Source organism: Alexandromys fortis, unplaced genomic scaffold (assembly GCF_014885135.2).
Source record: "Alexandromys fortis isolate MF-2015 unplaced genomic scaffold, M_Fortis_MF-2015_v1.1 scaffold_40, whole genome shotgun sequence".
Taxonomy (NCBI): domain Eukaryota; kingdom Metazoa; phylum Chordata; class Mammalia; order Rodentia; family Cricetidae; genus Alexandromys; species Alexandromys fortis.
The window spans coordinates 9479869-9505432 of record NW_026067966.1 but is presented as its reverse complement, the minus strand read 5'-3'; the positions used below and the strand labels follow the sequence as shown (position 1 = coordinate 9505432).

At 38.6% G+C, this 25564-nt stretch overlaps 1 protein-coding gene across 8 annotated transcripts in view; it reads left to right on the top strand.

Moving 5' to 3' along the window:
• The window catches only part of Creb1 (cAMP responsive element binding protein 1), a 57376-nt gene that overhangs the window by 18848 nt on the left and 12964 nt on the right, over window positions 1–25564 (top strand). For 6 of the 8 annotated variants that reach the window (XR_007593969.1, XM_050154189.1, XM_050154185.1 and 3 more), the window contains 6 exons: window positions 4194–4340; window positions 5009–5050; window positions 11623–11723; window positions 15498–15640; window positions 19440–19622; window positions 21559–21709. Coding sequence is in view for 7 of the 8 variants with exons in the window: in XM_050154185.1 (XP_050010142.1) it covers window positions 4194–4340; window positions 5009–5050; window positions 11623–11723; window positions 15498–15640; window positions 19440–19622; window positions 21559–21709 (767 nt within the window). In the remaining variant the exon portion in view is untranslated. Of the gene's footprint in view, window positions 1–4193; window positions 4341–5008; window positions 5051–5088; window positions 6920–11622; window positions 11724–15497; window positions 15641–19439; window positions 19623–21558; window positions 21710–25564 lie in introns of those variants that run through there. The other 2 variants (XM_050154188.1, XM_050154190.1) reach the window with 2 other exon arrangements.

Below are 25564 nucleotides of genomic sequence, written 5' to 3'. Positions count from 1 at the left end.
TTAAAGTGGGGGGAGATGAGGAGATAGAATTGTATGGTAGAACTTGTACTTAGCACATGCAAAGCTTTGGGCTCATGCCTCAACATTAAATGATAAGTAGATAGATATAAATGACTAAGAAGCTACTTTGGAAGCTTCGTGGATATATTTGGAGTCTAACAGCTCCAAAGGATGAACTTAACTGTAGGGAATGGTGATCTTAACTGTTAGTGTCTTGGACTTTCTCCTTGAGTTTGACTAGGCCCCCAGAGGCAAGGGAGAGAAAGGGCTGGGATTTAATAGTGACCAGTCGTTCTGGAGTTATGGGGTTAAGACCCATTGTCTGTAGTACTTCTCCACTGTTCTCTGTGGGCCGGACTTTTCCTCTACAGGGATTGAAAGGATCCATTTCTTCCTTAAGAGCCTCCAACCGCCCTTTCCTTACTTTCAGCCCTTCCCTTCATGCCACCTGTTACAGTGTTGATCCTCAGCACCTGGGTTCTGTGGTACAGATCAGGCTTTCTCTTCCTCCATGAATTGGCCATCTGTGGTTTTCTTAGTTTGTTACTATTAATCCATCTGCTCTTCAGCCTAGAAAACTCTGTTGCCTCCTTTCCTAGTTTCCACATTTATATGATTATACATATAAAAGTGAAATCAATTTCATGAAATATAATTTGGAATTCAGAAGGGAACATGCTCAGTTTATCATTAGGCAGCCCTCCAGCACTGAAGACTTAAAAGTGAAATGTGTAGTCAAAAGTGAACTTTAAGAAAGCTTTTCTCCTTTCTTCTTGTCTTGTTACAATTATATTTTTTTATTTGCCCATCTAAGTTCCTTTACAAATACACCACACTTTAAAAAATTTTTCTTTTAGTTTTTAACAGTTGGATACAGTCATATAATATATTTGGGTCATGCTCATGACCCCTTCTTTCCAAGGTCCTTCCACTCTGATGTCCTTCTGTTCCTTCTGTTGTGACCACTGAGTTTAATTACGGCTGCTTACGTGCGCATGAGGGGGGCGTTACTCAAGTGTGGACTTGCAAGTGGTTGTACTAGCAAAGAAAATGGCTGTCCTCCCAGCAACCATTAGGTCCCCCCCCCCCCATTCTCTCCATGATAGAACGTTCTAGGCTCCGTCCATACTTACATCTCCTATGCAGGTAAGGAGACCGTTTTGAGTTAGTGTAACAGCAATGTGTTGTCCAGAGCGAAGGGTTTCACAGCACTCCTTCCCTCCTGACTCTTACGGTTGTTCCACTTCCTCTTGTACTGAGTTCCCTGAGCCTTCGAGAGAGGCGTGTGTCATAGATTTTAACAGAACTTCCTGTTAATTCTGATTCCGTATAAATTTTTAATACCAGGGCGGGAGAAATGGCTCAGAAGTTAAGAGCACTGACTGTTCTTCCAGAGGTCCTGAGTTCAATTCCCAGCAACCACATGGTGGCCCAAAGCCATCTATAATGAGATCTGGTGCCCTCTTTCTTCTGGCATGCAAGCATACATGGAAGGAATGTTGTATACATAATAAATAAATAAATCTTTAAAAAAAATTTTAATACCAGCTTTTAAATGCTAGGAAAACATTGTAAAGCTAAGGCAAGATAAGATGATTATGATTTTGTCAATGAATAGGAGGGGCAAGAAAACAATCAGTGTAAATAAGAAAGATAATCAACATAAAATAATACATCTTATTTTCCTTTTAGAATTTAAAGTTTAAAGAAACCTGTGGTTTTGATGATGAGAATGTGCAGTGCATCACTGTGTCCCTAGGCTGGCCTCACACTAGAGCAGTCCGGCCTCACCCTCCTCAGTCTCAGGGTTACAGACATTCACCACCCAGATGAGAATGTAAAATTTTAATAAATCCAAGTAAAAAGTAATATAAGACTTATTAAACAAATTCTATAATACATTCTATTATGTAGTCATATTTTTAGTAAATATGCAGAGATATTTGTAATAGATTTTAAAACTGAAAAATAGGTTCCATGATAGAGTGTTGTAAAAACTGAATGCGTCTGTGTGCCTTGAGAACCACCTCTCAAGCGTATTTCACTTGGGACCAGGCCACATGTTCCCAAGGTAGTTGTGAATGTGGCCCAACACATTTGTACATGATAATATCAAAGGTCGGACACCTGTGATAGGAGAGTGCCTCACAGGCATAGCAGGCACAAATAACAGCAAATAAAATAAAAACATGGCAGATATGCTATGGCAGTGCTGGTAGTAGGAATACATGGGAGTTTTAGCTAGGCCTTGTAGTAACTGCTGTTTGGGAGTCTGAGGCAGGTGAACCCCAAGTTCAAGGTCAGCGGATAATCAATTGAAACCCTGTGGTAAAAGTGACAAAAGGGGAGCTGGAGATAAACCCCACGTTAGAGCTAGAGGACTTGTCTGTTTCCCGCCCACATTCACAAGAAAGCAGTCCGGCTGTTTGGTACTCTATGTTGGACTACATGTTTGTGGAAAAACTTAGGAATAACTAGGGTAGAAGTCACTGAGCTAGCTTGTTAGCTTCGCCTTTAAAGGATGCATGGAAGAAGACAACTAGGGAGCTAAGATGAGACAACTCAAGAGTAACCTGAGGGACCGTATCCTCTTAGTTCACTCTTCATTCCGATGTTAGGAATAGACTACCTGTGTTACTCTGCATACAGAGTACTCGGCACATTTACAGAGCCAGGTAAAATTACACATAACTGCAAGTGACCAGAGAGAATAGAACTAAAAACAAAAATTTTGTAGCCATCTAAGAAAAGAAAACTTCTAGTTTTAATTTTTGTGCTAAAGATAACTTGTCTTCAAAGGATCTTTTTCCTGGCTTGATGGAAGCATCCCTTCCTGCTGGGTTTCTTTGCAAATGTTCAGTACTGCACCTTCCACCACAGCCTTAGCTCTCCCTGACCTGTTGGCCACTGCTAGCATCTTTAGTTCCCATCTTGCACTGGTCGTTCAGAAAGCCTTTCCTTACCACCTTCTGCCTCACCTACCCTAACTACTGTATAGGCTTTCTCATGGCCCCACCTCCCGTGCTCTCCCACTGAAGGGTCTCTGTTATTCAGCCTCTAGAGCGACTGATCTAAAATGGAAACCTTACCAGGCTATTCCTCCTATATTCTGAGAATAGAAAAGGTTGTTTTTTCTTTTTAAGACTGGGCCTCAAATGGTAGCTTAGGCTGACTTTGTTTAAACTTGCAGCATCCTTCTGCCTCTACCTCTTTAGTATTGGTATTATGAGCATATGCCACTCTGATTGATGAAAATGCAAGATTTTTATTTGTTTTGAGACAGCATCTCACTGTACCCGTGGCTGGTCTGGAATTTGCAGAGGTCTCCCTACATCTGTGTACTGGGTTTAAAGGCACATGCCACTGTGCCTAGCTTGAAAACTTTTAATGTGTGTAGGTTTTTTTATGATTAGACCACTGAAGCCTTTTGAGCTGCTGTATCTCTGCTTCTGACATTGAGCAGTGGTATGTGTCTTTCCCTGTATTACACACACACACACACCACACACATCCTAAAATACCACCTGTTAACCAGTTTAGTCATTTTTTTTTGAATGGGAAGAATTGAAAGTTTTAATTATAATTCATATACTTTCTTTTTAATGAAAAGACATGCTTATAATTAGTATAAACTAGAATATTATAATATATTTTAGAATGTATTGTTCTAAACTTAGTAAGTCCTATTTGCCCAAATTTGAAGAGTTAAGGTTGTAAAACATGGTTTATTTAACACCAGGGTATTCTGAAAATTTTGATGCTTAAGACCAGCATGTCTGTTGTTGACCTTGGGTGAATTAATCTCTTAATATGTTTTTGTCTTTAAGTGAAGATAATTCTTATTTACTTTGCCTTTAATTTTATAAAAAAGCAAAAGTAGATATCAAAGCAGGCCAGAAACTGTAAAGCAGCATATGAAGGAAGTACTCTGTAGCCTTGAGAGGATCACTAGGATCCCTGGGTAGATACCACATGAGATAGCTGACTGTTTTTGTTTCTCGATGGGCTGAAAAGTAGAGGGGAAGAGGGATTTGTATATGGTTTAAATTTTTTAAAGAGTATTAAATCATTGATTTCTTTCACATTGTTGAAATACTTACAATCAGGAAGGTCATACTTTTGCTAATTATAAGCTACTTCATATTGAACCCGAGAGGTTTCTGTGATGGTAATTGCTTTCCATGTTTCCATAGGTATCCATGCCAGCAGCTCACGCGACATCGTCTGCTCCCACTGTAACCTTAGTGCAGCTGCCCAATGGGCAGACAGTCCAAGTCCATGGAGTTATTCAGGCTGCCCAGCCATCAGTCATTCAGTCTCCACAAGTCCAGACAGTTCAGGTATGTGTATAAAAAGTTCTGCATATACTTTAACAACTTGTTTATAGCGTTTCTGTCTCCTTTTATTAGTTGTGAAAATAAAGACACATCTAGCGTAGATTTATTTTATTCATATAAAGGAATGTGTTGTTTCTGTATATTTCTGCTGTATGTGCAGGGACAGACCTAAGGAAAATTACTTTTTTTTAATCTACAGAAAAAAAGCATTTATTTAAATTATTTTAAATTAGTAAATCCATGTGATGAGTGGAAATGTTTGGAAAAGGCCTGGGGCTGATGTGCCTCAATTAAGGGAAGTTAACCTGCAGTGAGCCTGAGTTTGTATGGGGAAAAGAATGAGATAGGAAGATAGGATTTGTACTTAGAGATCATGTCAGACATAATATTGGCTGTGTAAAAGGTAGACTTTATAACTTTGAAATAATAGTATGTTCAGGAGGTCCATCATAAGACTTTAATTGTATCACATGTACTGTCTGATTGTTCCTTTGGGGTAAAAGGGAATAAAGGCACTCTTTCTGAAGGTGACTACTTAGGCCTAGGGACCCAAGAGCAGTGGCAGTGTATTTCTTTGCCAATTCAGCCGATTGAAGAAAAAAAAAAAGACTGAACTTTCATGCAAGTAGGCCATAACCCCAGCCTCCCGTTTCATATTTTTTACTTCACAGTCTTCCTGTAAGGACTTAAAAAGACTTTTCTCCGGAACTCAGGTGAGTCCTAGGTCCTAGATTTGAAGAAAACTATTTTTAGAAAGGAAGGTGAGAAATTATTTATGTCTTTGTCCTTCTCTGTGAACGTGGATTTCAGGGTTACGTCAGACTCTCAGCCTGAGTGTTGTACCTACTCATTACTTGGTTATTGCTTAACCCTCTGTAACATTTCTCCCCCAACCCTCTTCCAGAACTGCGTAAACACTGACAAAGAGGAAGCTGTACCTTAGAGGGAAGTCCAATGGCTGAAATACTGTGAGCTTGCCAGAATTGTGCCTTTCTGGTGTTGTGACCTGGTGACCCCTAAGAACTAAACAAAGTGGATTCTTTTCACTCGAACTGCTTTCTCTCCCTTCTTCCCTCACACCCTTTCCTACTTTAAGGAAAATTTCCAGATTCAACAGGCTTCTCCTTTTCTTCCGCATTTACTATATGGTGTATCTTTGATTTCTCTTGCTCAGCCTTAATTGTTTTTGATGAGAGCTGTTGCATTTTCCATGTAGGGTAGCCAAAACTGACTGATAATTGCATGGGGGAGGAGTGCTTCCTCCTTTGTCCTAGAACAGCCATTCTGTTACTGTCATCCAAACCCATGTCAGGGTGTCAGCTTTATGCGGAGGTATTGAGATGCTGTTACCTCTTCTACTTTTTCTTTCCTTTGGTTTGCTTGACCACTGAAGGGGGGTAGAAAGCTGTTGTCGTGTGAAATCCTGAAGATACTGGGAATGGACTTTATTAACAAGTCGGTGACAGTATTATTCAAATAAAGGCCTGTTTCTAGAAACTACAATCATAAGTAGTCTTTTGACTTAGTTCATCCTCCATATTATCTCATTACTGATTCCATACCTGAATTCTTCTCTAGAGCAGAATGGAGAGAACATGGTCTGCTAGTCAAGAGTTTAGAGGCTGGACCTTCTTCACATAGTAATAATCAACTGACATTGAGCACATTGGCCCTTTCTTTCTTTTTCACTTAAGAAGGTTTTATTTTAATTAAGAAATAAAACTAGGCTACGAAATGTGTATTACAGTCCTTAAGAAAATGTGATATTTAATTGTTGCTTGTAGTCTTAATTTTAATCTTATTTTGGGGCAACATAACTTAAACCCAAGTAGTAAATGTCCTTAACTTTGTTAGAAAAATATATTTGTCTTTTCAAGAATACATTTTCATCACAGTGAGCTATATAATTTTAAAAACATTTAAAAGAGAAAAGTTGGACTCCTTGAAACCTGGATTATTTGGAGATGTATCTGTATATTTTTTGTTAAATACTCTAAACCAGGAGAATGTGTTAAACTTACAGTTATTTCAGCCAGTTAGCAATGTTAGTGTTAATAACTCAGTGATAGTGGTTTAGAAGAGGTTATCAAACAAAGAGTGAAAGTGTCCCTCAAACTTCCAGATGGTAGAATGTTAGTATTATAGAATAAAATTCCCAAAATATCCAGGGGATGTGTCTCTCAATGGAGAATAAGAATAGTGGTATGTCTGTTGATACATCTTAATATAGTACTATCAGAGATTGAGCTGTATTAGTATTCCATGTACAGCTTCACCGTGCTGCCCCAATACATTCTTCCATGTACAAATCACATCTCATTGTGTACAGGGTTGGCAGTGGCACTTACCATTTTGGGCCACATATCAATATAGTACTGTCTAAAAATGTACCAGAAAGGATTTATAGATTTTATTACTTTAAATTATTATATCCATTTCTTCAGCAAATGTTTATTGATCACATGCTGTGTGCAGTCACTGTTCTAGGTGCTATCAGAGACAGCAGTGAACAAACAATACCTCTGTTCTCATGAAGATCACATGTGAGTGGAGAGACACACTGAGAAAATAAAATGTGTCAGGTGAGGATCAGTGCTCAGAGGTTAATAAAACAGGGGAAAGGGCAGATCAAGATGCAAAGGGAAGGTTGCTGCAATTCATTTAAGGTGGTTGGGGAATACAGAGAGCAAATACCAGAAGACAGGAAAGGCAGCTAAGCCAGGCCAGTGATAAAAATAGTCCAAAGATGTGGAAATGAACATGTTTGAAATTTGAAAGAATAGCATGATAGTGCTGGCTCCCTAAGTAGAATAAGGAGGAGGAAGCAACTGGAGACTCGGTGTTGGTAGACACATTTTTTCATGCTTTGTGATATGACGGGGACAGCAGTGAAAACCTTATATAATATGGTGCTTCTGTGGCCCTTACACAGCATTGCTGTCATCTGACTTAAGGGTAGGAGGGGTACTTTTTTTTTTTTTTTTTCGGTTTTTCAAAACAGGGTTTTCTTTGTAGCTTTTGGTGCCTGTCCCGGAACTAGCTCTTGTAGACCAGGCTGGCCTCGAACTCCCAGAGATCCGCCTGCCTCTGCCTCTCGAGTGCGTGTACCACCACCGCCCGGCTAGCTTTTGTTTTGTTAACCCGAGACAAGTGTTCCAAAGTTTCTGATCTTGGTGGTGGCAAACGAGGGCTTTGAAGGGATATTTTACCCAGTAGATTTTAAAAAAACAAAACAAAAAATTATACTATCATTTCTTGGTGGTGGTGAGGAGGGTGTTAGCCACAAATGAAAGAGTAATTACTTTTTAGAAGAAACTTAAGCTGTGGAGAAATTTGTAGATGCTTTCTTAACCTTTTTCATGGTAAACATTGTAGGTTTGTTTTCTTTAAAAACTCCTATCTAAAGCCTTAGGCTTTTCTTAGTTTTTTTTTTTCAGAAGTTTCAGTCTCAGTGCTGCTGAACTTTCCTGTTAAATATGAAACTAGCTGGATATGGAGACCACACCTTTAACACTGGTGTCAGGGAGGCAGAGACGGGGATGGATGTCTGTGAGTTCAAGGCAGGCCTGGTCTCCAAGGCAAGGTCCAGGCCAGCAGAGCTATATATATAATGAGATCTTGTTTCAAAAAAAAGAAGAAAGCCATACCTTTTTGCTAGAGGACAATAACCAGTTTAGATACAGAGATCAAATACATTGGATAAATGACATTGACAGTTTACCTCGTTGATAGATGGAAATGAAAAAAAAATTGTTTTAAGCACAGCTAAAAGGTGCTTAGTTTTGCTAGTCTCTACATTTAGAATTCTCTTTTAAACTAGTAGGTATCCAATCACACTTCCAAAACCTTAAGCCTAGGTGGACAGGGTAAGTGCTGCTGCTGTATAGACAGACAGCCCTTGCAGGCCCTGCCTCAGTGCTGGGTGGGATTAAAGGCGTGCACCTCATCCCTGACCAGAACTGCTGTTGAAAGATGTTAGTGATCTTTCAGTGAAGCACATTTAAGGACATTGTTCTCTGTTAGTGAAAAACTTAATTCTACTTGAATAATTTAAATATTTATGCCTGTCCTAAAATCTTTTATAAGTAACATTTAAAATTTACAAGTAAATATATAAGCCCATGTGAAAATGTCTTAGTTGCCTGCGTACACAAGATGTGTGTGCCTGGTCCCTGTCGATGCCAAAAGAGGGACTGGAGTTTGCAAGTGGTTCTAAGCTGCCATGTGGTGCTGAGAATTGAACCTTGGTCCTGTGAAAGAGAAGCTGGTGCTCTTTTCTGAGCCATTTCTCCAAACCCCAGTTCTCTTGTTTGTCAGGGATATAAACAGAGCAAGTTTTAAGATCAATATTCTACGTTTTACTAAGCCTTTTTGAGTGAAATATTATCTAAACCAGGAATTTTAACCGTAGCTAATCCAAACTTTTAAGTTTGGAAAGGGTTGTATACTTTTAACATTTCTTTATTTCTAACCACTGTATAGTTCTTTTGAAATGTCAAATTATAAAACTAAATAACTGTTTGGGTTTTTAAAATGTCTGAACTGTTACAGATGGCCAAAGATAAAGACATGTTTAAGGAACTTGGGGAGTCAGACATTAAGGACATGTCAGGAGGTGTGAGGAGTTCTACTGGGGTGTGAAATCGTGGAGCCTGCTTTTGGATTTTAACTTTTATATGTTACGAATACTTATAAAATTGGATTTTGATATTTTTGAGTGTAAAAATTATAGACCCTATATGATTTTTTTAAGATTTTATTTTTCAAGAGCAGCTAGTTTCACAGCAAAATTGAGAGTTTTCCCATGTATTCCTGGCCACCACATACATAGCTTCTTCCATGTTAACAACCCACACACCAGATTGCTATATTTGTTAGAACTGCTACATCATAATCACCTAAGTGTAAAGATGGTACACAGGTTTCTCTCGGTGTTGGTACACTTTATAGCCATGTGGTTTTTCTCATTTTAGTTAATTCTTTCCATCTAAATTGGCAAATCTTTTAGATTGGAGAAGGGCAACAAAATCCACTGAGTTGGTATAGGAAACAAAACTATAACTAAAAAAGTCAGTATTTCATTTCAAACCAGTCTGATTAGTTTACTTATTTATATATTTTGTCTTGTTTTTTTGTTGAATTATATAGCCCAGGTTGGTACCTATTATATATGGCATGGATAACCTTGAACTAATTACTGACTGGTCCTCCTGTCTGCACCTCCTTAGTGCTAGGTTTGCACACGTAAGCCACCAGACCTGCTTTCATATGGTGCTGGGGACCAAACCTAGGCTCTTGTTCATCCTTAGCAAACATTACCAACTGAGCTACATTCCCAAGCCCAGTATAGTAACTAGCTCATAGAGCTTGTTTTAGTGAGTTTCAATGTCAATGAGGTCTTCTGTGTGCAGTGTGTGTCCTTAAGATCTTGGCAGTTGTTAAGAGCAAGGTATGGTGGTACATATAATAACCCCAGTACTTGGAAGCAGGGCTGGAAGAATTGTCTGTTTGGGGCCAGCCTGGGTGACCAGAAAATACTCATCTGCCTCCCCTTTCCTCCAGGGAAAAATAATAAGGGTGGGGTATATCATATGTAAGAGTCAGATAGAAAGAAAGCCAAAGGGGAACTAAGATTAGCAGAAATAAGTACCCTTGCCACAATACTGCCCATTGAATTTACTGGTTACTGATTTCTCATGTTCTTTTAGTGCTTTTCCTAGTTTATGATCTTTTTAATCTGTGAGAACATTGGTGTAGAGACAGTGAGCATACACATCATGTAGCGCTGTCAGAGGGGTGGGTCCTTAGCGTGGACTGAATGTGGAGCTCTCTTGGAATTTCTCTTTGTCTGAGTATAGTTTTCCTTATTGTTGTTGTTGACTATTTTGAGGTGGTGCTAACCCACACAGGCCCTCTTGTCTTCTTTAAGTCTACTTCTCTGTGTGACAGCATCATAAATACCTCATGGAAGAAAGCACACGAGGCCCCTGCAGTATAGACTAGAAAAAGCTGATATGAATGAACTTTGAGTCTAGAGTGATCTAGAGCACCACGAGGCTGTTGCTTCTGATAGCACTGACACCGGGACCACCAGGATTTTAGTTCTGGTCAAGTCTAAAGTGAAGTGCTGACTGTGAGCAGGGTCCACATTCCTTAGCTTTGTGGCCCCAGTGAGTTGCCCACCCTATTGTGTCTCAGTTCTTCCATCTTCTATGAGCATAAGACCAGGGCTCATCTGGGATCTGATGTTTACTGTGTGAAACAATGAACTATATGGCTGTGTTAGCATAAAATCTAAGTAAGTTCTTAGTAAATTCCAGTTTCTCTACTCCACATAGTCTTTATCCACTCATCCTCATTTTCCAGTCTAAGGTCTCTTAACAGAAATGCATAACCCATTCATTACCTTGAAGCTTTATCCAAAAATAATTGTAGAATGCCAACTTTGAAACATATTTATGTATAGTAGAGGATGTTTACTGGCTTGCAGGAAAACAACAGTCAGTGTCTTTGTTACGCTTGCTATTGCTGTGATGAAGTTCTATGGCCAAAGCAACTTGGAGGAAAAGGTTTATTTGGTTTATACTTTCTTAGAACTGATCATCGTCAAAGGAAGTCAAGACACTGAACTCAAGCAGGGTAGGAACCTGGAGGCAAGAGCTGATGCAGAAGTCATGGAGGGGTGCTGCTTACTGACTTGTTCCCCATGACTTGCTCAGCCTAGGATTGCCCCACCCACTGTGGGCTGAACCCTCTTGCATCAATCACTAATTAAGAAAATGCCCCTACGGACTTTTCTACAGCCAGATCTTACGGAAGCATTTCCTCAGTTGAGGTTCCTTCCTCTCTGATGACTCTAACTTGTGTCATGCTGACATAAAACTAGCCAGGACAAACAGTCTACAGCACGGTAAAGAATCACTGACTTAATTGTACAACTGTAAATATGTGTTTGCAGAACAATTATAGGAAAATATATTGTTAGAGACTTAGGGCTATTTGTTCTTGTCCTTATGTTGGAAACCTTATTTTGGTTGGCAGTTCTGTTCTAACAACTGCAAGAAATAATTGCTGTTTGTAATATATTCAGGATTGGTTGCTTGGGAGAAATTAAAGACATTTTCAGGACAAATGTTCTTGTTTCCATGACATCATTTTAGTCTGTAGGAGACGAGTTGTCTCCATTAAAAACTGAAGCGTGTATAAGAGTTATATTTGTATTGGACTTAAATATTTTCTAGGAACTAAATTTGATAATCAAGATAAAGTTATTCTTTGTTTTCAGATTTCAACTATTGCAGAAAGTGAAGATTCACAGGAGTCCGTGGATAGTGTAACTGATTCCCAAAAACGAAGGGAAATTCTTTCAAGGAGGCCTTCCTACAGGTATGTGACTTACTAGAGTCAGGAACATGCAGAAAGGCTTAGTACTTGGCAGATAGTAGGTGTCATACACTGAGACAGCTGCTCAAGCAAGTACCTTGTAGATGATTTCTCATGAGTTACTTCTCAAATACGTTGACATTTACTATACAAAATAAGACTATGCCTTACTCTAAACCAGTGGTTCTCAATCTGTGGGTCACGATTCCCAAAGACCATCGGAAAACACAGATATTTACATTACAATTCATAGCAGTAGCAAAATTATAGTTATGAAGTAACAACAAAAGATTTTATGGTTGTGGTCATCACAGTAGTAGGAACTATCTTACTATCTTAAAAGGTCACAGCATTTGGAAGGTTGAGAACCACTGCTCTCAACAGTTCTGGCAAAACAAAACATTTTACCCCTCATTCTGTTTTTGTAGTTGTGCTGACTGCTGCTTTTCCTTTTAAAAGTTTGGAATACATTTGAAGTATAGCATTGTTCAGAGGGATACACTAGTGATCTACTTAGTTATACATTTACAGATTTTTTATGTCATGATACTTAGCAAACACCTGTATTTAATAGTTTTCAGAGCAGTACTTTGCTCACATCCTCTGGTTTGGGTTCAGTCTTTCCTTGCCTCCTCAAAGAAGGTCCAAACAGTGTGTTTATCAGTCGACTTCATGTTAAGTATATTTAAAAACAACGTGCCTGTTAATCTCTTAAGCTGACTTTAGAATTCAGTAAACTTCAGAATTTTACAGTTACCTTCCCTGTTATTTTAAATTATGCCTATTTAAGCTTCTGTTGTTTTTTGGGTTTTTTTGTTTTTGTTTTTGTTTTTTTGAGACAGGGTTTCTCTGTAGCTTTGCTGCCTGTCCTGGAACTAGCTCTTGTAGACCAGGCTGGCCTTGAACTCACAGAGATCTGCTTGCCTCTGCGCCACCACCGTCAGGCTAAGCTCCTATTGTTTATCATTTATTTTAGATTTATTTTGTTTTATGTGTATGGTGTTTTGTTGGCCTACATCTATTCACCAGTTGTATGCCTGGTGCCGACAGAAGTCAGAAGAAGATGTTGGATACCCTAGAACCAGAGTTACACATGGGTGGGAGTTGCCTGTGGATGGTAGGAATCAAACCTGGGTCTTAACTCTGAGCCTTCTTTCTAGCCTCACTCCCTTTTTTTAAGGGAAGTTGATGTCTCCCCTTCCTCCCTATGCCTACTTACAGTTGTTACTATGCTCTTTTTCTGTCCACAAATTATGAGTTCTAAATATTATTAGTCAGTTGATTTGAAATCCTAAAAATTCTATGTTGTGGTGTAGCACAAATAAAAGACGGATAAAGGGGGTAAAGATCAGAGAAGCAGAGCAGTAAGCCACTAGAGAGATGCTCAGACTGAAGGGGCGATTCTGACTGCCTTGACTGCACTGTTCTCCACCAGACCTCAGACTCCACACTCCAGTGAGTCCCCGTCTCTCTCCCTTTATATTCCTCTCTCTGCCCAGCCGTGTTGCTCCTGTCTCCACCTCCCCAGTGCTGGGGTTAAAGTGTGTGATCCCAAACACTAGGATTAAAGGTGTGAGCCACCACTCCCTGGCCTCTAGTGGTTTAGCAATGCATTCTGATCTTCAGGCAAGCTTTATTTATTAAAATACAAATAAATTATCACTGCATCATGGGGTATATATTTATTATAGGCAATATGTCTAATCTGTTATTTATTTTTATTTTGTGTATATGACTGTTTGAATGTATTTCTGTGCACCATGTGCATGAAGTACCAGCAGGGACTGAAAAAAAAAAAAAAAAGATGTCAGATCCTCTCTGACTGGAGTTACAGTGTGAGTTGAAGCTAGTTTCTGCTGAGCCATCTTTCCAGCCCGTCTCTTTTGTTTTAAATATAGCAAGTGTTAGATTTTGAGACGTTAAAGTATATCTCACGTTAGTATATAATATCATTGATCCTGAAGCGAATCCCACAAAATACTAAGAAAGAAATCACATGACTTCTGTAAACCGTATGGAAATCATATATGCAAGTTGGCCAGATGGCTCCAGCAGATAAATGTGCTTTCTTGAGCCTAGTGACTTGTTCAAGGGTGGAAGGGAAGAGCCAACGCCACAACGTTGTCCTGTGGTGTCCACACACATGCCTCTGACCACAGTCACCCTCAAAACCCATGGAGACACCAGCTTTATATTGATCACAAAATTTTTCTTAAATTTTTTCTGGCCAAAATCCTAGCAAATGTTATTTAAATAAAATATGCTTTAATCAAATGAAAGCTTTGAGACAAAACAGAAAGACTGGGTTATAAAGTTTGTTGTCCTACCTTGTAATGATACTTTCACGCTGGGTAATAGTTATATGAAGTTTATGAATTCTTGAAATGTAGCCTTTATATCTAGATTATAGCAAACTGTTTAACAGATGCTTATAACATGCTTGCAAGTGTGGAGAAATGAAATTGATAATATAAAGTAGATTTTTATTGGAACAGCCTATCCTTATAAAGCAGTTGGCTTGTGTGCAGCAGGAAGGTGCTCCGTTTGCTCTCACTTGGCTTGAATTTTTACCATTAATTGATCTGAACAAACAGAAGCCACGTGTATTAAATTTTCCAAGGACAGAACCATAGGGCTAATAAGTGTGTGAAGAGAATGAGTATTTTGAAAGATCCTAGCAGGCAAAGAAAGCAGGTGGAAACAGATATGGTGATACTATAGTGATAGTTGTAAAGTCTCTTCAACCAGTATGGTCTAGAGCAACCAGAAATAGAATGTGAGCAATGTCTTAGTCTGCGTGTTTGGGCTCTCATACAGAAGGAGCTAGGTCAGATTGTGACACTAAATGACTAATTTTTACCCTTTGACCTTAAGCCTCAGTGAAGGGTATATCTTCATGTTACAGGTCTGTTTAATTATCTGGAATATACATATTTAGAGCCATGGAATGCAGGGTGTGTAACTGGGGAAACTGAGGCGGGAGAATTTTCACTTTGTCAACCTGAGATTAATAAATAAGACACTTTTTGTTTTGCTTTTTTCAAGACAGGGTTTCTCTGAATAACAACCCAGGTTATGACTTTAAACTCGCGGAGATCTACCTGCCTCCGCCTCACGAGTTCTTGGATTAAAGGCCTGTGCCACCTCGCCCAGCAAGATACTGTCTTAAATTCAGATTAAGTTGGATGATGGTGATGCATGCCTTTATCTCAGCACTCGGGAGGTAGAAGCTAGCGAATCTCTGTGAGTTCCAGAACAGCCTGGTCTACACAGAAAAGCCTGTCTCAGGGTGTGTTTGTGTGTGTGTGTAATAATAATAATAATAATAATAATAATAATAATAATAATAATAATAATAAATATATATATGGCTTGTGGAAGCTGGATAGAGATGGCTCAAGGTTAAGAGCACTGTCTACCCTTCCAAAGGATCTGGGTTCAATTTCTAGGACACATATAGGGACTCACAACCATTAACTCTAGTCATAGGGTCTGTAGTGCCCTCTTCTGGACTCTGCAGGTACCAGTCACGCAGACAAAACACCCAAAGGTATTTAAAACAAACAAAAACACCAAAGTAGTTTTACTTATTGCAGCCCCCCTCAACACACACATACACACACCTACTTCTTATATTTAAAATCCCTGCTTTGTTTGGAGTTTATTTATATAATCGTGTTTTTAAACTTTTGTCCTATATGTTAGCAGTTTTCTGATGTTTATAATTTATTCTTAGTGAATTTTATTCTTAATTAAAATAGCTCTTTATTTTTCTAGGAAAATTTTGAATGACTTATCTTCTGACGCACCAGGGGTGCCAAGGATTGAAGAAGAAAAGTCAGAAGAGGAGACTTCAGCCCCTGCCATCACCACTGTAACGGTGCCAACTCCAATTTACCAGACTAGCAGTGGGCAGTACAGTGAGTAATAAGTTTTTCTGTTATGAAAACTGTTCTGTCTAAAGAAATGATAAATGCCAAGGTTTTTGCCTCCATTGTTGTTTGCCCTATTGTCGGAAATCTGTAATGAAAAGGCTTTCGTTTCTAGTGTTAGAAGTACGTAAGTGTTTAAGTCAGTTACATTTCTTCAGTTTAGTACAGGTTCATGAAGCAGTCTGTAGTCTTTGAAGGACTAAATAGCTAGATTTAGCTCTCACAATGTTAAGATGTGTACTCGTCAGATAAAGGAACACTATGATGAAGACCAAAAATAGCTCCAGCAGTTTAACTGTTTATCTAATCCTGCTTTCTAAAAGTAACATTTACAAATCTTTGTGTTTAGGGTTTCAGGTGGGAGTTATTGTTGTTCTCATCTGAAAGGTGATGCAGTGACTATGAAAGTAGGAACATAACTGCTGAAACTGACATCATGTCTGTGCCAGGGTTGGGTTGCACAGCTTCAATCCCAGCACTCATGCAGGAGCAGGAACTCTCTCTGAGTTCAGGGCTAGTGACACTTACAGGACAGCCAAGACCACATAGAAAGATCATGTCTCAAAAAAAAAAAAAAAAAGAAAATAAATCACTGTGTGTATTAATGTTTTGCCTGTGCACTGTGGTTGTGCCTGGTGCCTACAGAGGTCAGAAGATGGAGTCAGAATCCCCTGGAATTTGAGTTATGGATGGTTGTGAATCACTATGTGGTGCTGGGAATTGATCAGAGTCCTTTGAAAGGACAATAAGTGCTCTTAGCTGGTCCAGCCCTGCTGTGCTTTTTTTTAACTTTGACAACCATTAATTTCCATTTCATATCTGCCCTGATTTAATTCTGTCATACCTCTTCCTCTTTTTTTTTTTTTTTGATCTTTTACCTAAATCCATTAGAAGGTACTTTTGAGTTGATAAAAAGCATTTGTGTAAATGTCACTTTCTTTTTTCTCCCTTTAGCCTTACCTTCCAATGTATCTCTTACATGATTCACACACAAATTACTAGCTTTTTAATGTCAGCATAATGTTGGCTTGCCTGCCGGCAATTTGTATACTAGCTGTATTAAAAAATAGATACCTAAAGCAGTATTTTTAGCTTTTCCAAAACTGAAACTTTTGATATTATTTATAAGAACTTTTTAAAATATTAATTATTTTTATTTATGTGTGTGTGTGCCTACATGAATTTATGTGCATCACATGTGTGCAGCTGCTCTGGGAACCCTCTGGGTCAGATCCTTTGGAGCTAGAGTGGCAGGTGGCTGTGAGCCGCCTAATTTGTTACTGGGAATCAAGCCCGGGTCCTCTACAAGAGGAGTAGAGTAAGCGCTCGCTCTTAGCCACTAAGTCATCTGTCTGGTATTTCTTATGAACTACTTTACTATCTGTGATAACTAAGCTAAATAAGCTTAGATGGATCTTTCCTTTTTAAATTCTTTATTGGCAGCTGTAAAGGATATCCCCCTCTTCTGTGTTTAGTTTTTTGTTTGTTTGTTTTTCGAGTCAGGGTTTCTGTCTGTGTTTAGTTTAAGATAATTTCATACCCAGATAATTTTAAGTATTCAAGATGGTTCCATAAGCATGAACATACTGTGGTATAACACATTCCTGCGAACAGTAGATTCACTGCTGCAGAGAGTCTCACTTGAACTAGAAAGGATGAGTTTCAGACAAACCATACAGAAACTGAAAAGAAGTAAAGTATACGATTAACTGCCGTCCCCTTAGATACTTTACTTTTCAAACCCCTCCAACAACTGAATGTTTCATATTAAAATTAAGTTAGTATTTAATTATTAATATTTAAATATACTAGTACTTTGAGTTTTTTCTTAAGCTTTATTCATTTTATCCACTGTCTATTTGTATATGCACGTGTGCCTTTGATGAAACTGATTTAGCATTACATTCTGCATTTTTCCCCTAAGAAGCATCATAATGAACACTCATATATATAGCAAACTATGTATTTTGTAACTTTATTTTTAAACTTAATATTTTATTATATATGTATGAGTGATCTACATGTATGTCAACACCACATGTATGTGGTGCTTATGGAGGCCAGAAGAGACTTTGGATCCCCTGGAGCCATTGTTACAGATGTTTGTTAGCCGCCTTATAGATGCTGGCTTGAACTCGGATCTTTTGGACAATTAGTCATCTAAAGCCCTGTATTTTTAACCTAGTTAACATGGTTATCAAAGATAAGGGTTAGAGGTTTATATAAACTATAAACTGTAAACTTCTCTTGTCCTTTCCCTGTAGGAAGGATTGTATATATCCCTTCTTTTTCATTTTGTTATATAAGTTGTCCTATACATGTAGAAAAATCTCAGCTAATAAAATTAATTGTGTTTAGATTAAGTTAAAATATAATCTTTCCTTAGTTTGTATTTCTTGGTAGTCATTAAGTTCACTTAGAGATAAGTTACAATTATCTTTCTATTCTTGTTTTAATGAATTTTGTTTTGCTGAAACTATCTTACTCTTTTAAAATAATCAGGTGAACAAGTAAATATTACACAGTAGAAAAACATGTTTAAATCTTATGAAGTATTTTCAAAGAAATGTTTATGTATGTGATCTTATTTAATGTTCATAACAACTACACAACTCTACAATCAGACGTAACAGAATCGCCAGGCAGTGGTAGCACACGCCTTTAATCCCAGTACTTGGGAGGCAGAGGCAGGCGGATCTCTGTGAGTTCAAGGCCAGCCTGGTCTACAAAAGCTAGTTCCAGGACAGGCTCCAAAGACTTAGAGAAACCCTGTCTCAAAAAGAAAGAAAGAAAGAAAGAAAGAAAAAAAAAAAAGAAAGAAAACAATTTACATTCATTTAGCTTTTTCTGTGTAGTGTTGTATAAAGGTGATTTAGGTTTTTTAAGAAGGAAATGTCTGTTAGGTATGTACTCATTAATTTCCAATTGCCAAATAGTGGCGGATGTGTTTATTCATCAGTCAGTGGAAGGCCTTATATGAGGACTCAGAGATGGAGTTAAAATGTATTGAGATACTTTATCTAAATGATGATCTTGAGCTTTAATTTGAAACTTCAGGAGACACTCGTATTACTATGGTCCAGGCTATTTCGTTTCTTCCGTTGATGAAATTTTTGGTGGGGATGATGGGCAGCATGTGCTAGCGACTGAGCCCAAGGCCTTAAACATTCATGGCCAGCAGCGTATTACTTGATTCTTTTTCTTTTCTTAAAAAAATTACTTATCTATTTATTAATTTAAAATTACTTATTTTGACATGGGATCCTACCACTTTTCTCCAGGTTGGTCTCAAAAGTCGTAGTCTCAAGTGAGTTTTCTGCCTGAGCCCCTTGAAAATATCATGCTATTCACATGGCTGTTTAAGTGCATTACTGACAGATTTTATAATTTGCTTTAAGAGTTAGAAAATATAATTCACTGACATGATTCTATTAATTATATTTTAACAAGCATTTATTGGGTGCGTCTTACATTAATTTCCTCCCTACAAGAAATGCATATGATTAGGGCAGCAGATATGAAATAGTAGCCGAGGCGGTGAAGGAGAGCCTCCAGTGTAAATGAGTTCACTGTTATCACCATGCATTATTTATTGTAGGCTAGCTCCTGAGTACACTTCTCTTGTGAAAACCGGATATGCTTTCCTGAGTACACATTCACTTGAATATACCGTGTCTTGCTTAGTGATGATTTCACATTATGCTTTGCCAATTGCATGGGTTTAGTGCGTTTTAAAGGTTATGTGGTGTTAATTAAACTTGTAACAATAAAATTCATTGGGTTTTAGTTGCCATTACCCAGGGAGGAGCAATACAGCTGGCTAACAATGGTACCGATGGGGTACAGGGCCTTCAGACATTAACCATGACCAATGCAGCTGCCACTCAGCCGGGTACCACTATTCTACAGTATGCACAGACCACTGATGGACAGCAGATTCTAGTGCCCAGCAACCAAGTTGTTGTTCAAGGTAATGGAATTAAGAATTTATATATGTGGTATATTCTTTTAAAAATTAATGTGTACATTCAGGAAAAGTAAGTATATTGCAAAGCACTATTAAAATAGTTTCTTCAGTATAGATTAGATATTAAAGATTTAGCTATGTATGCACTTAATACATAAATAAATTTCTCATGAAATTTTCTATTTTTTCCCTTGGACGAAAATGTCATGGCATAAAAACAACTATCTTTTAGCTTTAAGAGAGTATTACCTATCTCTAGTCCCTTGAGTAGTCAGGGATAGGAGAAATAGGATAAATTAAAAAAACTCAAGAAATCACAGCTAGGCTATATGGACTCAAGTAACACCCAACTACTATGCCCCCCTCTTTTAAACCCCTACCTCATATGTGCTAAGTCGATATTAAAGCGGTTTTAGTGCATTCTGTCCTGTTGTTTATATATGTATATATATGTATATATGTTTACACACGTGCACACATATGAAACTTAGATTGTTTTCCTAATGTCATCAATTTTGATTTCAGATAAAAAGATCCAAAGAACATAGGTCATTATGTAAATTTTCTGCTCTTTGGAGAACAATTGTTCTTAAGTCCTCAATGGTCTAGAGGATTTGGGTTGTTCCTCCTTTTACCTCCTTTATTTCAGGAGTCTGGAGAGTGTTAACTATTCTCCATTAACTCATTTGAACAGTTCATAGTATAGACCAGATTAAAAACTGATAGGCTGAAAAATAATATTTGCTTCTAAAAATATTTTTGTTAATAACAAATATTGCCTGTGTTAATGAGTTATATCCCTTTCCCATGGATAATAAGTTTTAAATGGTACCAAAATACCAAGAGAAAGTCTTTTATCTAACCAATCCATAATATATTTATACACTATATCCTGTTAATAGACCAGTGATATTTGAAAATATATTTTGCTTATTAATGGGAGTAAAACACCTTTTCACTTTACATGCAGGTACTCAAAAAATTGTAAAGCAGGATGTCAGTGAATTTGAATTCTCAACGTCAGTTTGAAGATGGTAACATGTTTAGTATATAAATCTTTGTCACTCAGATGATACAACTGATATTTTTAACTGATGGATGATTTTGTAAAGACCTTCAAAATCTCTCACATAGTATTAGGTTACTTGTTAGGACAGTATGTCATTAAACTGTTTTTAGAAGCAAATATTAGACAAATTGTGATTATATTTCTTTTCATATATTGTAGATTATATGGTTAGAAAATCCTTAATCTCAGCCCTTGGGAGGCAGAGGCAGGTGGATCTCTGAGTTCTAGGCCAGCTTGGTCTACATATTGAGTTCCAGACAGCCAGGACAACATAATGAGACCCTGTCCCAGAAAACCAAACAAACAAACAAAAAAATCCAGCTTGAGTTTATTTACTATCACTTATATTAAAGAATAATATGTTTACATATACTATGATTGGCACCCAGTAGCCCACTTTTTCATACTTTGAGTTTTGTTTGAATTAGAAATTTATAATAGTTGACCATATGCTTATTTTCTCTTCCATTTTGCTATTTATGAAAAATCATGGTCGTTTTTATGTCGTGGCAAGAGTCTGCTTGAAATTTTTTAATATGAATTTATCCAAATCAAAGGAAGACACTGAGGACTATATCTAGGAAGATCATCTATGCTGGGCCTCACTTTCCTTTTAGACTTAAGGTTGGTAAGCATGTTAATCACAGAATAGATCTCTATTCCAATTCAACGTAAATGTAAGACCCAGCAGAGACACTCAGACATCCTTACCTGTACCTGTACTAATAGTACAGTAAATGGCATCTTCTTTTTAGCCAGAATCATCTGTTCCGTTTCCCTTCTAATCCAAGTATCTTTATATTGATTGACACACAACTGAATCAGATTGTAGTTATCTGTAGCTCATACCTTGTTTGCTCTTTTTCGCAGCTGCCTCTGGCGATGTGCAGACGTACCAGATCCGCACAGCACCCACTAGCACCATCGCTCCTGGAGTTGTTATGGCGTCCTCTCCAGCACTCCCTACGCAGCCTGCCGAAGAAGCAGCGCGGAAGAGAGAGGTCCGGCTAATGAAGAACAGGTACCTATTCCCGATGCTTAAATGCTGTGGTCACATATGTCTCTAAATTTGAAAATATGTGTATTTAAAAATATGAATTAAATTACAAGTTAATGTGTTCAGTTTTAAAGTATTTGTTAAGAAATGATCGACCTTTTCTAAAATAAACCATTACATTTAAGAAGTCTCAAAGACATTGTTATAAAATCTAAGGCAGAAGGACTTACAAAGAAAACAATTCTAAGTAGACACAGTAATCAGAATTACAAAGCACTTCAGATCATGTCTGTAATCCCCTTAAAGAAAAAGATGGAGAGGCTGTGAGGCCATGATGAGGAGGAAGCAGTGCTGCAGCTTCTCTCCTCCCTCCCTTCCTTGTACTGGGGTGACCTAAGGCCCGTTTCCTGTTAGACAAGCACTCTACCACTCATTGGGACCCTGACCCCCAGCCCTCTTTTACAAAACAGGGTCTTTTACCTAGTCTGTTACCCAGACTGACCTGAATTCACTCTGTAGCCTCGGGAGGCTGCTTTCAGTCTTCTTGTCTCGGGCTCCTGAGCAGCTGAGACAAGTCCACTAGCATTACAGCTTCTCACCTGCTTAGAGCATTGCCCGTGATGAGCACTTGTTCCTTTACCGTTATAGACACAGTTTCACTTCTTCTCCATTTATTTTCTTTTCAGATTTGATTTTTTCTATGTTAGCGTTCTGAAAGTTACTGTGACAGAATACCTAAGAAAGCCATTTAAAGAAGAAAAGCTTTCTTTTGACTCGGTTTCAGCAGTCTGTGGTCACCTGGCACCATTGTTTTTAGGCTGTGGTGAGGCAGAACATCATGGCCAGGATCCTGCCGTGGCTCACATGGTGGGAAGAGAATGGACTCCCCCAAGTCCTGTGCATACACATGTCCCCAGCTTCCTCCCCTACACTCATTGACCTGGCTTCCACAAGTATACATGCACATACCTGTACACATATGTGCACATGTGAACACTACACATGCTTATACCTCACACTGATATGAATGCGTGAACGTAAGTTGTGAGTGATTGGAAATTACAACCTAGTCTTGAAGGGCACGCTGTAATGACCATTTCCCGTCAGCTGAGTTCCACCTCCTAAGTTTCTCTACATCTTGCTATGCAGTTATGACCCTATCCATGGATTAATCCTTGAACGAGGTCAAGTCCTCATAATTGACTAACTTCTCAGAACCTTGCCATATTAGCAGCCAGGCCTTCTGAGGAGCAGTCCGTGTGAAACCATACCACTCCCTACTGCCGTCACCCAGCACACAGGTCACGATAGGGCCGCCGTCCTCAAGATGTTTGCTTTCATGAGCTGTACAAAGATGCCTGGTTTTTAAAAACATGGACTGTAATAAACTGCTTTTGCATGGATTTAGTTCTGTTCGTCAGAGGGAGGTTTTCTATACTCTGAAGTGGTTCCCTTCCTTTTCTGGAGGTTCCTTTTTAGGCTTTACTAGAATCTGGCTTCTGTGAGTCAGATGTCTTACATGTGTCTAGAGAAGTGAAGCCTCCTGTACGCCTGTCTAGTAGCTCCTCTCATTTAGTTTACCTCTGCGAAGTATCCGAGTTTTGAATGCTTATTACCCTAATATTTGGTTAATGCTAAGTTATAGTATGTTTTAGGCACTAAACTTATACACACTATGTGTGTGTGTGTGTGTGCGCGCGCGTGCGCATAGGTTTTACCTCATAGCAAGGTAAAATTTTATTCCCATTTTGCAGAGAAAAAGGAAGGTAAATTTCAGAGAAAAGCTAAATATGCAGTCAAAAGTCTGTATTTTAAGAAAGTAAAACAAATTTGAACTTGTATCTGGCGACAGACCCAATGAACATGTCACTCCCCTGCTGGTCTTCTGAGCAGAGTAAAAGCACTGTCAGGAGACATGCAGTGCCAGGAAATGAGTGTAGAATGCTAACCTGGGTGCCCATTTTGTTTAAAGAGTCAGAGAAATAAATTCCAATTTCAAGGTGAAATACAAGATTCAAAAGAAATTGATACTGCAGTGTTGCTTTAAGCTGTGCCTCCAGGACCACCATGTTGTCTTCTTTACTGTAGGTGCTTAGTAGAAAAGTTAGAGCAGCATTCACCAGAATCAGTGACCCTCATGACACCGAACACAGCCTTGCCTGTTTTATACCAAACTGGATAGGAAAAAGTTGGGGAGCCCCAAAATTCTACAGTGTCCAAATTGTCACATTTTGCAAGCATTCTGTATTACTACAACAACAGTCACAAAATGTCAGTGTCATAGGACATGGCCTCTTCTCTCACTTACAAGCTGTGCATTAACCACTCCAGATCAGTTGCCATGGCTTGTCTTCATAACTCGTCCTCATTGCCAGCTGCTTCCTGGATCCTCGAGGAAGGAGCAGAAGCACTTCCGGGGCATAGCCTTTCTGTAACAACAAGGAAGGGGCGGTGCTGCTTTGATGTCTGCGTTTGAGGGAACTTAGACCCAACTCTACACAGTCCTGCCACCTCCCAATAGTCTATAGCGTTTGAGTCCATCAGCACTGTTCTAATCATCTCTGGATTCATTCTCACAGACAGATGAACACGGTTATGATGTAGCAAACCCTCATCTTTGCTCCACAAAACCAATGGCAAGGTACACTTGGTAGCCTTGTGTAAATAAATAAGATGCTGTCTAACAGGCTGGTGTGGTGCTGGCTGCATGCCTGTAATCACTGCACCGGAAGACACAGGAGGAGGAGGAGGAGGTGTGGGTTACAAAGAGAGAGACCTTGTCTCCCATAAGAAAAGACCCTTTAATAACCTTTCCTAGATAGCTCTCTCAATCCAGACAATTTAAGAATCAAGATTAAATGTGTTTCTTCTGATACTAATTTTCTACCACAGGTTCCTTTTAATTAATATTTACAAAGTGTATCCTTAGATAGCCTTTTGATTCTCATATATCTTTGTCTTTTGAGATAGGCATCTTTAAGAGAACATATAATTAAGACATTGCCTGGGGACTGGAGAGATGGTTCAGTGGTTAAGAGCACTAACTGCTCTTCAAGAGGCTCTGGATTCAGTTTCTAGGACCCATATGGCAGCTCTGTCTGTGACTTCAGTTCCAGGGGATCTGATACCCTTACACAAGACATACATGCAGACAAAACACCAATGCACATAAAATAAAGATAAATCATCAAAAACTAAAACTTAAAAAAAACTTTTTTTTTTTTGAGGTTCAGATCAGGAATTCACAAACTATACCATGGATCAAATCTTTCTTGGAATCAGTTTGAGTTATATATGTCCATGCGTGCTTATATGCCAACAGGCCCTAAAATATTTACTATCTAGCGTTTTATAAAAAATTTTGTCGTCTTCTGATGTATCTTCTCTTCTCCTCCTCCTCTTCTTTTTTTTTTTTTTTTTTGTGGGAGGTTGGTTTTGGGGGGCAAGATTTTTTCTATGTAGCCTTGGCTGTACTAGGCCAGCCTCAAAATCAAGAGATTCTCCTGTCTCTGCCTCCCAGGTGCTGGGATTAAAAAGGCCCAGCTTGGGTTTATCTTTTTTTAAAAGGTATGTGCATATTGTAGATAATTTTTTATGTGCAGGTGCTTACACAGGTCGTCCTTGAGCATGCATACAAATAAATGTGTAGGCCAGAGGATGACAATGGGTGTTCACCTTACCTACCTTGTAGATAGCGTCTTATATTGAGTCAGAGCTCACTGATTGACTAGAGTAGCTGGCCAGTGAGCTTGGGGGTCTGTCTGCCTGTTTCCACCTTCCCTGCAGAGGGATTATAAATCCAGGTTCACCCTCTTCCCTGACTTTACATGAGTATTAAGGATCCAAATTCAAATCCTCAGTGTTGCACGGCACGTGTTT